The sequence below is a fragment of the Monodelphis domestica genome, chromosome 6 (assembly GCF_027887165.1).
Source record: "Monodelphis domestica isolate mMonDom1 chromosome 6, mMonDom1.pri, whole genome shotgun sequence".
NCBI lineage: Eukaryota > Metazoa > Chordata > Mammalia > Didelphimorphia > Didelphidae > Monodelphis > Monodelphis domestica.
In genome coordinates, this window is record NC_077232.1 from 263,719,037 (window position 1) to 263,731,678 (window position 12,642).

A 12,642-nucleotide genomic window follows, 5' to 3' on the forward strand; every position below is an offset into this window, starting at 1 on the left:
TGTAGAACACTTCTTCATGTGCTTGTTAATAGTTTTGATTTCTTTATCTGAGAACTGCCTATCCATTTCCCTTGCCCATTTATCAATTGGAGAATGGCTTGATTTTTTGTACAATTGATTTAGCTCATTATAAATATGAGTAATTAAACCTTTGTCAGAGGTTTCTATGAAGATTTTTTCCCAATTTGTTGTTTTCCTTCTGATTTTAGTTATATTGGTTTTGTTTGTACAAAAGCTTTTTAGTTTGATGTAGTCAAAATTATTTATTTTACATTTTGTGATTCTTTCTATATCTTGCTTGGTTTTAAAGCCTTTCCCCTCCCAAAGGTCTGACATGTATACTATTCTGTGTTTACCCAATTTACTTATGGTTTCCTTCTTTATGTTTAAGTCACTCACCCATTTTGAATTTATCTTGGTGTAGGGTGTGAGGTGTTGATCTATTCCTAGTCTCTCCCACACTGTCTTCCAATTTTCCCAGCAGTTTTTATCGAATAGTGGATTTTTGTCCCAAAAGCTGGGATCTTTGGGTTTATCGTATACTGTCTTGCTGAGGTCGTTTTCCCCCAGTCTATTCCACTGATCTTCCTTTCTGTTTCTTAGCCAGTACCAAATTGTTTTGATGACTGCTGCTTTGTAATATAGCTTGAGGTCTGGGACTGCAAGGCCCCCATCATATGTGTTTTTTTTTCATTATTTCCCTGGATATCCTTGATCTTTTGTTCTTCCAAATGAACTTTGTTATGGTTTTTTCTAAATCAGTGAAGAAGTATTTTGGTAGTTCAATGGGTATGGCACTAAATAGATAAATAAGTTTGGGTAGGATGGTCATTTTTATTATATTGGCTCGTCCTATCCATGAGCAGTTAATGTTTTTCCAATTGTTCAAGTCTAGTTTTAGTTGTGTGGCGAGTGTTTTGTAGTTGTGTTCATATAGTTCCTGTGTTTGTCTTGGGAGATAGATTCCTAGGTATTTTATTTTGTCTAAGGTGATTTTGAATGGGATTTCTCTTTCTAGTTCTTGCTGCTGAGCTGTGTTGGAGATATATAGAAAAGCTGATGATTTATGTGGGTTTATTTTGTATCCTGCAACTTTGCTAAAGTTGTTGATTATTTCAATTAGCTTTTTGGTTGAATCTCTAGGATTCTTTAAGTAGACCATCATGTCATCCGCAAAGAGTGATAACTTGGTCTCCTCCTTGCCTATTCTGATGCCTTCAATTTCTTTATCTTCTCTAATTGCTACTGCTAGTGTTTCTAGTACAATGTCAAATAGTAGAGGTGATAATGGGCATCCTTGTTTCACTCCTGATCTTATTGGGAATGCATCTAGTTTATCCCCATTGCAGATGATATTAGCTGTTGGTTTTAGATATATACTGTTTATTATTTTTAGGAATGACCCTTCTATTCCTATGCTTTCTAGTGTTTTTAATAGGAATGGGTGTTGTATTTTATCAAAGGCTTTTTCTGCATCTATTGAGATAATCATGTGGTTCTTAGAATTTACTCTTTCTTTATCTCTGTTTCTTATGTTCCTGTTCATCTGCTAAGTCTAAGTAAGACTTTTCTGGATTCCCCCTACCTGATAGTGTTCTTTCTTCCCTCAAATGAGCATGTATATCTTCTTTTCTGTTTAAATGTAGAATATAAACTCTCTAAGGGTAGGGACTCCATTTTTGTTTTGTCTTTATGTCCCCAGAGCCAATTACAGTGCTTGCACACAATGTCTTCCTCCTCCTATCCTGCCATCTGCTGCTTCTCCATTACTATCAGGGGCACTGTCCACCAGTAACCTATGCTCTTCTGGCTCGGTTTTATCTTTGATTCTTCTCATCTTTCCTCTTTGATCTATTTCTTCCTCAGCAACCTCAACAATTCCATCAAGTTGCCAATTCTTGTTCTTTCTCCCTTTCAGGCTCTTGCAGCTATCTATCCCCTTTTCTACTCACATGGCCACCACTCTTATTCAGGCCTGCCAGAACACCCACCTGGACTAATGCCTCCTAGCTGGTCTTCCTGCCTCATACAACTCCCCTCCTTATCCATCCTTTCTCTACATAACTCCCAAGGTGATTTCTTCCTCTTACAAATAAATGCCAGAGGATTAATTTTTTTACTCTAAGATCAAACATTATTCCATCTTTATACATATATATGTACAGTTATTAATACAATAATATACGTAGATATTTATAAGAACATGCTCAAAATGTTTTTGCTGATGGGGGTCACAGTCAAATTTGGAGACCAGTGACATAAACACTTAATAAGATACTTGTTTTTTGATGTGATACCATCTTTGGAAACCCTTAAGCAGCCAAGAATTCACTTGCCCCTTGAGGTACTTTTGTTTGTAGATTTGTGGTTATGTTGTTGCTGCTGCTGTTGCTGGTCATTGTCCTCATCATTTTTCAGCAACTTCAAAATTATCACTAAGAACAAGAAATTATGGGGAGGAAACTTGTTCATCAGTTAAATTAGATATTATGAAGTCAAATAATGCTTATGACCTTTACTTATAGGAGGATTTTTGAGGCCTTCACTTAGCCTATATTTATGTTTAATATACAATAATAATTATAATAAATTTGTATGGTTTTCAAGTCTCAGAACAAATTAAAAGTGTCACGTTAGAGTAGAAGGGGAGATCTTTTTTAGTGGTTAATAATCTAACTAGAAAGAATAACTGATGTTTTGTCTAAACAGTACTAAAGAAAACAGTAACACAAGATTTTTTCTAAAGTAACAACAATCTGGGATTACTTAATGTAGTTATAATATTCTTATGCTCCTCAATAGCCTGCCACAAAATATTCCCATAATGATATCTGTTATATTCTTTAGGCTTAAGATGATAGAGGGAGTATTAATGTTTTTTTAAATTTGCCTTAAAATTATTAAAAGTGAGTACTTATTGAGATGATAAGTTTAATTTGGAAGGCTCATTCGACATGGAACACCTACCATGTACTGAAAAACTGTAATTTGATTAGGTTTTTTTTTAAAACCCTTACCTTCCACCTTAGAATCAATATGTATTGGTTCTAAGGCAGAAGAGAGTGGTAAGAGTTAGGCAGTCGGGGTTAAGTGACTTGCCCAGGGTCACACAGCTGGGAAGTGTCTGAGGTCAGATTTGAACCTAGGACCTCCCATCTCTAGGTCTTGCTCTTGATCCACTGAGCCGCTCAGCTGCCCTTTTGATTAGTTTTACTAACAATCCTCCTCTACTTTTAGAAAGTTATCAGCAGTTAAGGTGAAAATTTTAAATTGGCAGGAATTATGAAATTTATGAAATTAGGAAAGGAGCCTCCAAGGGCATAAAAAGCTGAAGGGCTGGAGGGTATAGATAAGAGGACATTGTTGCTAAGTAGTTTCTAAGATTATCTTGGAGATGAGAATGGGGCTATATTGCTGATTACAGCAATTGTAGGATTGTCAGGCCTGTTCTAGCACCAGCACATAGCACATTACTTAACTTTACTGACAGCCATGATCCTGAATCATTTTTCATCTGTAGTCCCCTGGTACCTAGAAGATTTACATAACATTGGGGGAAAAATGATAAATTTCTGAAGTAATGGAAATAGCCATGGGGGAGATTGAAATTATAGGAGATTCTGTTGGGAATATAGCACAGAAATTTTCAAGATTGAAGAAAGGTAGAAATTATGGGAAAATATAACTTATTCTATTATAAATGCTATGTTTTACTGGCTTTACAAGTTCCTTTCAAATAGGTAAAATAAGATGAACTATTTCAGATACTGATTTATCTCCAATTGCCAGTAATTTTTAAATATTTTGATTTAAAATTTCTGGTCCCTGATATGATTGTGGGGAGGGGAAGGAGGGCCTGAATCACTTATAAATAAATTCGATTAATAGAAATAATGAAAAAAAATAAAATTTCTTCTTTCTTGAAACTAGGGAAGCTTACTTTAAGGAGGTTATGTGCTATCTTTTTATTTAAAAACAATGATATCTTAACTGATTAGGCTTACAGATTTCTTAAAAGTATATTGTATTATTTCTTTGATGAAATTACTGTATGCACTTTCTTTGTCATTGTACAGTACTTCTGGAAGCAATTATGAAAAATGGAAGCACAGCTGCGAATGGACCACATTGCCGGAAACCGTCAAGTGGTGGTGATCATAACAGACCCAATAATACAAAGGACAGTGCTGGTGGTGAAAGTGGAAAAGCCTATACCAAAGATCAAGTAGATGGAGTCCTCAGGTATAGATTCTAGAAAACATTTTTTATATTTTAATTGTGATAACCACTTAAAAAGTTTAATATTAGCCTTAAAAGATTCTTCAACCTCTTTGTAGTAAAGTGCACATATTGACAAAGCTGAACTGCTTACTTGTATGCTCTGTGATTGATACTCCTTATAAATGCAAATTGTGGGCATAACATTAGAATGTGGTAGCTGCCTTTGGTACTTACAGGGTGGTTAGAAAGTTCAAATAAGATAAAGTATGGAAAGCATTTTACAGACTTCAAGGACCTATGTTTAAATATCACTTACTTAAGGGAGCATGATGAATTATGTAAGTTGACTTTGGAGTTAAGAAGAAAGTCTTTAAGTTCAAGAGGGGTTCAAGTTACATCTCTGATGCGTGTTCTTTTTTTTCTTCTTCTTTTTCTGTTAACCCATACCTTCTATCTTAGAAACAATAGTAAATATGGGTTTTGAGGCAGTGAGGGTAAGTGATTTACCCAGAATCACACAGGTAGGAAGTGATTGATGCCAGATTTGAACCCATAATCTCCCAACTCCAGGCTTATGCTCTCTCCACTGAGCTACCTAGCTGCTCCTGTGACACATTCTTTATTTGACGCTAGGCACATCACCTAACCTGTTAGTGTCCCTACAGGCAATTCCTTAAGATTGTACACTGTGTAATAGTTACACTGATAGAGGACATTTTCTTCATTGGACATTCCTTCCATCATAGATCTCACAGGTCTAGACCCTCCCTGAAAAGATTAGTTCCCGTAGCATATATATAACAGGAAAAGTCAGATGTGTACCCATGCAATTATGTGATGAAAACCTCTGAGAACAAGGATTCAAAGATTGTACAATATTTAGAAAGCAACAGAGAGGGAGAAGTGTGTGTAGCAGAGCCATACCTGTTGGGAGAGGATGATCGTAGGTTCTGTTACATTTTCGTAGCAATGCAAACTTGACTTTTTTCTGTTAGGAGTTGTTTGTGCCTGATGTGACACTTTTTCCTACCTCATTCCTCCATGAGGGAATTGAGGAGGTTAGGAAAGCAAAGGGTTAATCGTGAGACAGGAGTGAACCACACTGACTATGTTGTGACTCAATTCTGGAGCTAGCTCAGTTCTCTTTCTTTTCAGTTATGGGTTTAATCCAAATTCTATCCTATGAGAAAAATGTATTCAATAGTAGCAACTCAGAGAAAACTTGATTTCATTGTTTGAACCTATCCTTACATGGCTGGAAAACTGAACCACCCGTACCTACTGTTTAGAGACCCTTAATCAAGGAGGTGTGTTATGTTGACCAGAAACACGATCAGATCCTAAGATTGACGTAAGGAGTTTTTTCATAATTGTATATGCCATATGACTTTTTTTTTTTACCCTTCTGTCTTAGTTGTAATTCTAAGACAGAAGAGTGGCAAGGACTAGAGATTCAGGGTTAAGTGACTTGTCCTGGGTCACACAGCTAGGAAGTTTCTGTGACTGGATTTGAACCCAGATCCTCTTCTGACTCCAGGCCTGGTATTCTATCTACACTGTTACCTACTTCATACAGACTATATATCTTATGTGAAAACTGGCCTCATACTGATCAAATAGTTATTGTTTCCATGTTCCTTGATTTATTATATAGACTCCAAGTTAATATCTTCATTCTTGACTTCTTTTGTGAACACATCCTCATATCTCCAAATGCCTGTAGGGATTTCTGCCCATATGTGTCCCACCAGCATCTCAGACTCAACTGATAAATTGAGAGCTCATTATCTTTTACCCTCAACTTGGGCTTCCTCCCAGAAGAGGACCTCATATTTCACATTCAGGGGATTTTCTGATGTTTTCTTTTCTGTCTTCTTTCATGTTTAGTCACTTACCAGTCCTGCCAACAGGCTTCCCTCCACTGTCTCCATGTGCTAGTCTACCCAGTGTATATTGCTGCCAAAAACATCTCCCTCACAGTAGGTCAGTGGCTCACACTGGTTGCTTCTTGCCTCCTGAACAAAACTCGGATTCCCTTACCTGGTATTCAATACTTTGTACCATATGTCTTCCACTCTGCTTTTCTAACTTTTTAAAAATCCTCACCTTCTGTCTCAGAATCAATACTGTGTATTAGTTCCAAGGCAGAAGAGTGGTACGGACTGGGTAGTGAGAATTAAGTGCCTTACCCAGGATCACACAACTTGGAAGTATCTGTGGTCAAATTCGAACCCAGGACCTCCCATCTCTAGGTCTGGCTACCCATTGAGCCACCCAGTTGCTCCCTTTTCTAGGTTTTCCACCCCCCCCCCCCCTCAATATTCTCCTTCCATATATTCTATGTTCACCCAATCAGGGCTACTTTTGCTCTCTCCTCAGGCCGCCATGCTTTTGAAACTACTGTTTCTCATGGTGTGAATGCCCTTTCTGCTTTTTGTTTTGCATCGGATTTCTACTTTTCTTCAAAGAAAAACTCAGCTGCTATTTCCTCCATGAACCTTTGATGATCCTTTTGCCTATAAGCTCCTGTTCCCTGATTTTCCAGGATCCCATTGCTTGTCTCATGTCATTAGCCATTTAGTAAGTTGATTCCCAGGGTTTCCTTGATTTTATTTTAAACTCTTTGTCGTATAGACTTAAATATATAAGATATATTATAAGATAATAAAAAATATAGAAAATTGTATAGACTTAAAATAAACAAACACTTTAGCGATGGGTTTTTTGGTGGTTGTTTTTCATTTCATATGTTCACAAGGGATTTTTCTGAAGAATTGTTGTCCTATTGGTTAGCATACTGTTGCATGATTATGCAAGCCAATTGCTCAGGGAACAGCAATGCAATACTTTTCCATTAGTTGCATAAGTAATACATCATAAACAGTACAGCTATAAGAAAACTCAGATTCTCTGAAGTGAAGTACTTTTCATTACCTTTGAGTTGAAATGCATCTGAAATGAAATTTCAAAACTTCTACAGAGAGTTTCCTTACTTTCCTAGTTAAAAACACACCACACAGGAACATAACTTAAGTGGCTAAAATAAAATCTTTTAACTAGGGCACCATCATATTTACCCATCATGTTCAGAAATGCTGATTGGTGTGTTATTTGATCAGTTAAGAATTTAGATTTAAAGTGTTATTTTAAGATTTTAAAGACACAATGAACTTTATCTTAGAATTGCACTAAGACTTTTGAGACACTTTGTTAACTATGCCATTATAATCAATCAGTTAATTCTTGCTCATTGTCCAGGTTTTTTCCTACATTTTTTCTTCTTTGTGCTAAGATTTTCTGTTTATAGCTAGCTATATAGCACTAAAGTTTTACAGAGTACAATTATTTTCCTTATTTTGCAAATAAGAACAGTGGGACTCTAAAATATGGTTATAAAGCTAGTATATATTTGGAATTAGAATCAAACAAAGGTCTCCTGGATCCAAATCTAGTATTGGAAAATAACATAATCTTTGTTATTATTAAATAGGAAAATTAGTATATTTGAATAAGATCCAGAATTTAGCATGAAATCTCTATTTTTTAATTTATGGAAAGTGAAAAATTTTTTATTGGCATATTTTGTTTTTACGTCTTCATCATCATCATTATAACTTGCATTTATTTCTTTTTAAAACCCATACCTTCTGTCTTGGAAATTGGTTCCAAGCAAAGGGGGTTAAGTGACTTGTCCACACAGTAGGCAGTGATTTGAATCCAGGACTATCAGACTCCAAGCCTGGCTCTCTATTCACTAAGTCTGCTAGGTGCTCTATAATTAGCTTTTATATAGCACTGAGCCATTTTATGTAGTGCCAGGCACTGTGCACTTTACAAAAAGTCTCATTTGATCCTCACAACAACCCCTGGAGGTAGATGGTTTATTAACGTTATTTTACACTGAGGCAGACAAAGGTTAATTAACTTGCTCAGGGTCACACAGCTAGTAAATGTTCCCAGGCATTCAGATCTTCCTGCTTTGAGACCTAGCACTCTATCCACTGCTCCACCTAGCTGCCAAATGTCTTACTTACAGTTCCCAAAGTATCCCCCAGAGGGGTCTTTGTAAGAAATAATAAAAAAAAGCCGGGGGGGGGGGGGGGAGGGGGAGAGTTTAGCTAAAATAACAAGCACATTTTTAAAAAGTGTATGATTAGTCTTAGGTTCTCCTCCCATTGCCCTCCAAAATTCCCAACCTCTGCAAAAGAGGGAGGGTAGCCCCTTCTCATATCTCTTCTTTACAGGTAAACTTGGTTATAATTTTAGAGCATTTAGTTTCATTTCTAGTTTGTTCTATATCATTGTAATTCTTGTCTATGTTGTTTTCCTGATTCTGTTTACTTCATGTTATATCCATTCATACTTTCTTCTCATGTTTCTCTGCATTGATGGATGTAGAGATCCATCCATCATATTCACTGTTTCTTATAGCATTGTAATATTCTGTTACATTCATATACCACAATTTGTTTAGCCATTGCCCAACTAGCAGGTATCTAAAAAGTGCCAATATAAATATTTGGCATATGGGAAGTCTCTTCATTGAGGTATATGCCTAGCATGGACTCTGGGTTAAAGGATATGACATCTTAGTCCACATAATTCCAAATTGCTTTTCCGGAATGATCAGACCAGTTCATAACTTCATTAGCAATGTGCTAGTATTTCTATATTTCTGCCATCCTAACAACATTGAATATTTCAAGTTTTTCAAATCTTTGCCAATTTTCTGACTTAGGACATCCTATGTTTTTAGTAGTTTGCAATACTTTTAAGAACTGTTTCTTTGCTTGTTTATCTATTGAGGAATGGCTTTTGATCCAGACATTTGATAAAAATATTCTCTCTCTCTCTCCTGAACTGTTTGTCCCTTCCCATGATGTATGAATTTTATTCAGCCTTTGTAACTCACTGTAGTCAATCAAAATTGTCAGTTTTTCTTTTTTTTTTATCCTTTCTATACTTTTTTCTTTTTCTTTCTTTGACTCAGAATTTTCCTTTAACCAGAGATGTGAAAGAAACCACCTTCATTCTTCTCTGGATTTTAAATTATATGACATTTTCTCTTTCTGCCAGGTATCCATTTGGAACTTTTTCTTGTTTCTGATATATGAAGCTCTTCCAAACTTGTTTTCTCCTGAAATGATTTCAGGTTTTCATAGCAATACTTTATCAAATAAGGAACTCTTTCTCCAGGAGTTATTATATTTTTCAAAATACTCAATTTTGGTTTTGATTTTTGCTTATTTTGTCTATTCCCCATGAACAACCTTCTTTTCCTCTACACTATATCTAAAATTCTTTGCCATAATTTTCCTTTCCCTTCTTTCTACCTCTTCTCCCCTCCAAATTACCTCACTCTCTGAGATAGAGATAATCCTTTTCTTTGCTAAATCCATCTCCTCTCCATGAACCCTTGCTTGATCTCATCCCTTCTTGTCTTGCCTCTCAAATTGTCCTTGTAGGGCAATCATCATCATCATCAGAAGAAGAAGAAGCTTATCTCTTGGCTTATTCCTTGTTGGCTACAAATTTAGTTTACCCATATGTTTAAAAAAAGTTCAACAAATTCTGCCATTGCTTATACCAAATTCCTAGAAAATGCTGTCCACCTGTGTGAGTTGAACTTATTCTCCTTTCCCACATTTCTAAGCCTACACAATCTGGTATCTGTCCATCATTCATTTGTAACAAATCTGTCCAAAATTATCATTGATCTTTTAACTGCTAGATCTTGGCCTTGCCTTTCAATCTTTATCTTTCATACCCTCTTGTCAGCCTTTGACCCTGCTGACCATCTTATCCCCCCCTAAATAGTTTCTTTTTTGGTTTTTATGGTGTGACTCTTTCTTGGTTCTTCTGCTTGATCTATTGCTACTTTTCGCTCTCCTTGAGGATCTTCCTTCATATCCTGTCCTCAAACTATGGTTGGACCCTCAACCCTCTGTCCTGAGCCTTCATGCAACAAGGTGGCACAGTGGATAGAGTTGTGTCAGAAGTCTGGAAGACCAATGTCCCTAAGTTCAAATGAGGCTTCAGACATTTACTAGCTGTGGACTCTGGGCACGCCACTTAGGCTATAATTTGGAGTAATCCTTGACTCCTCACATATTCCCTCAGGGGCCAGCTTTAGCAATTCTTCCTTTAAATCTCTTTCAACTGTTTCCTTTCCACTCTCATGGTCACTACCTCCTTCAGTCTTTCTTCACTTCCCTTCAGTGCAGTAGGTCCATAAATGCTCTCCCTGTCTCAAGTCTGGCCTCCCTTTCCAAACTCCTGTACTACTTACTGCTCAGTAAGCACAGATCAGACCACTTCACTTCTCGTGGCTCTCTACTATTTCTAGGATCAAATTGAACCTTTTAAGTTGGTATTTAGAACCCTTCACAGTGTGGCCTTGATCTTATAATTTTTTGTTTATATTTCACATTTTTATCTCGTTTGCTCCTGGTTTCTTTTGATGATTTTGTAGGATTTATTTTTGTCTTACCATTAACTGGAGCTATTAACCATTTTAGTTAAGTTCCTTTGAATTTTTTTCTATAAATAGGGATAATTTTGCCTGCTTTCTCCTTTTTTGTCTCCTTTCTTTTCTTTTTTTTTCCAAGCCTTGAAATCTGGTTTCTGACTCTACCATGACACTAAAAGTGCTCTTCTCAGAATATGAATAATTTCCTAATTGCTTGATCCACTGTTCTTTTCTTCTCTGATCTCTGTAGCATTTGATGTACTAGATCACTCTCTCCTGCATTCTCTCATTTATTGGTTTCTGTGATTCTCTGTCTTGGTCCTATCTATTACAGGATCATCATTTAGAGCAGGCATTTATCAAATTCTCTTTTGTGTGCCAGCAGAAGGGCAGTTTGATACAGTGAAGATAAGAACAGAAGAGCTAATATTAATCACTTCTCATGTGCAAAGCATTGCCCTGAGCATGGGGACACTTACAGAAATATGGAGATGGTACCAGGGTTTGAAGAGCCTGCATTCTAATGGCAGAGAGAACACAGCACTGTTTGGGAAAGTCCCATGGTTTTAGCATGTAGTACCAGAGTTCATGATCACATCTTTCCTTTTAGGTTATTTCCAAGAATCAAGCCATATTCTTGGGGCTTTGGCACCTGACTCTTGGGGGCATTTGGTCAGTAGTTGGAAGTTGGTGGTCAAGGTGGTACATACTTCTTCCTGCCTGTCCTTCAACATGTCTCCCTGATTTAGCTAAGTGGGCTTGCTGGACTTATGGATACAGTACAGGCAGCTAGCCCCTTCTCCACTGGGGTTGATTAGCCTTTTTGATGTTGTCTGCAGGAGCAGTGGTCTGGGATGCATAACTATAATGAATTGAGAGCTATCCTTGAAGCCACGAAGACCTGGACTCTGATTCAATCTCTGACACTTATTGGCCATGTAATCCTGGGCATATCCTTGGAGGATCCCTACAGAGATCAAATTCTCAAAAAACATATGCCAGGCACTGTGTTGTCTGGGCAAAACAAAAAAAAAATAATTCCTGCTCTCAAGGAGACTAATTTTCTGATAGGAAGCTTGTGTATTAACTACTGAGAGAGAATAGGGAAAGACCTATTACAAGAGATGGCACTTGAACCAAGCCTTGAAAGTTCAAGAGACAGGCAAGGAGACACAGAAGACGCCTTGTCCAAAGACACAAATGGGAAGTGTGAAATCAGGCCTCAGGATCAACAAGAAGGTCAGTCTGGCCTTATAGTAAATGTATAATCAATCTGGGTTTTAAAAATGCCCAAGAGAGGAGTTTGTATTCAGCTTTAGATTCCATGGAAATTTCTTAAGCAATGAATGGTGTGGCATGCATAAAACTGCTTTAGGAACACCTGTTTGGTGGATGTGTGGGAAATGGATTAGAGAGAGTAAAGATTAGATATAGGAAAACCAGGGAAGGCATTATTACAGTAATTCAAGTAAGATGATGCCAGGGCTTGAACTGAGGATGTAGCAGTAGAAGCCAAAAGAAGGGATAGATGCAAAAGTTATTGTTGGGGGAAAAGCAGCAAGACTTGGCAATCAGTTGTGCCTGTGGAATGAGAGCAAGGGAAGGAGGCATGAATAAAGTCACAGTTGTTTGAAAGAATCAGAGATGTTAGAAGGAGGGTGGAGTGTTGTTTTGGGCACGCTGATATTGAGAGGCCTGTGGGGCCTCTTGTTGAAGGCATCTAGCAGTCATTTAGAGGTGAAGCACTGAAGTCCAGAAGATCCTGGGCCGCATGAGAGTCCTCTAGGTAGGAGGTGGTAGATGGATATTGAGAGGTCAAGTAGGTCATTTAATAGTCCTCTGGACTGGACTAGGGGGATACCTTGCTGGATGACCCTTGCAAGTGTGTGCCATAGCTTCCCCTGTTAGCTCCAAATCTGTGATCCTGCGGTCCCTGGAATCCATGGGGAAGG

The 12,642-nt window shown here is 37.4% G+C and overlaps 1 protein-coding gene across 3 annotated transcripts in view; it reads left to right on the forward strand.

Moving 5' to 3' along the window:
* Window positions 1-12,642, forward strand: part of DNAJB14 (DnaJ heat shock protein family (Hsp40) member B14) — an 89,245-nt gene that overhangs the window by 38,963 nt on the left and 37,640 nt on the right. For all 3 annotated transcript variants that reach the window (XM_001363932.5, XM_007495887.3, XM_007495888.3), the window contains exon 2: window positions 4,077-4,242. In XM_001363932.5, the coding sequence (XP_001363969.1) occupies window positions 4,077-4,242 (166 nt within the window). The remainder of the gene's footprint in view (window positions 1-4,076; window positions 4,243-12,642) is intronic.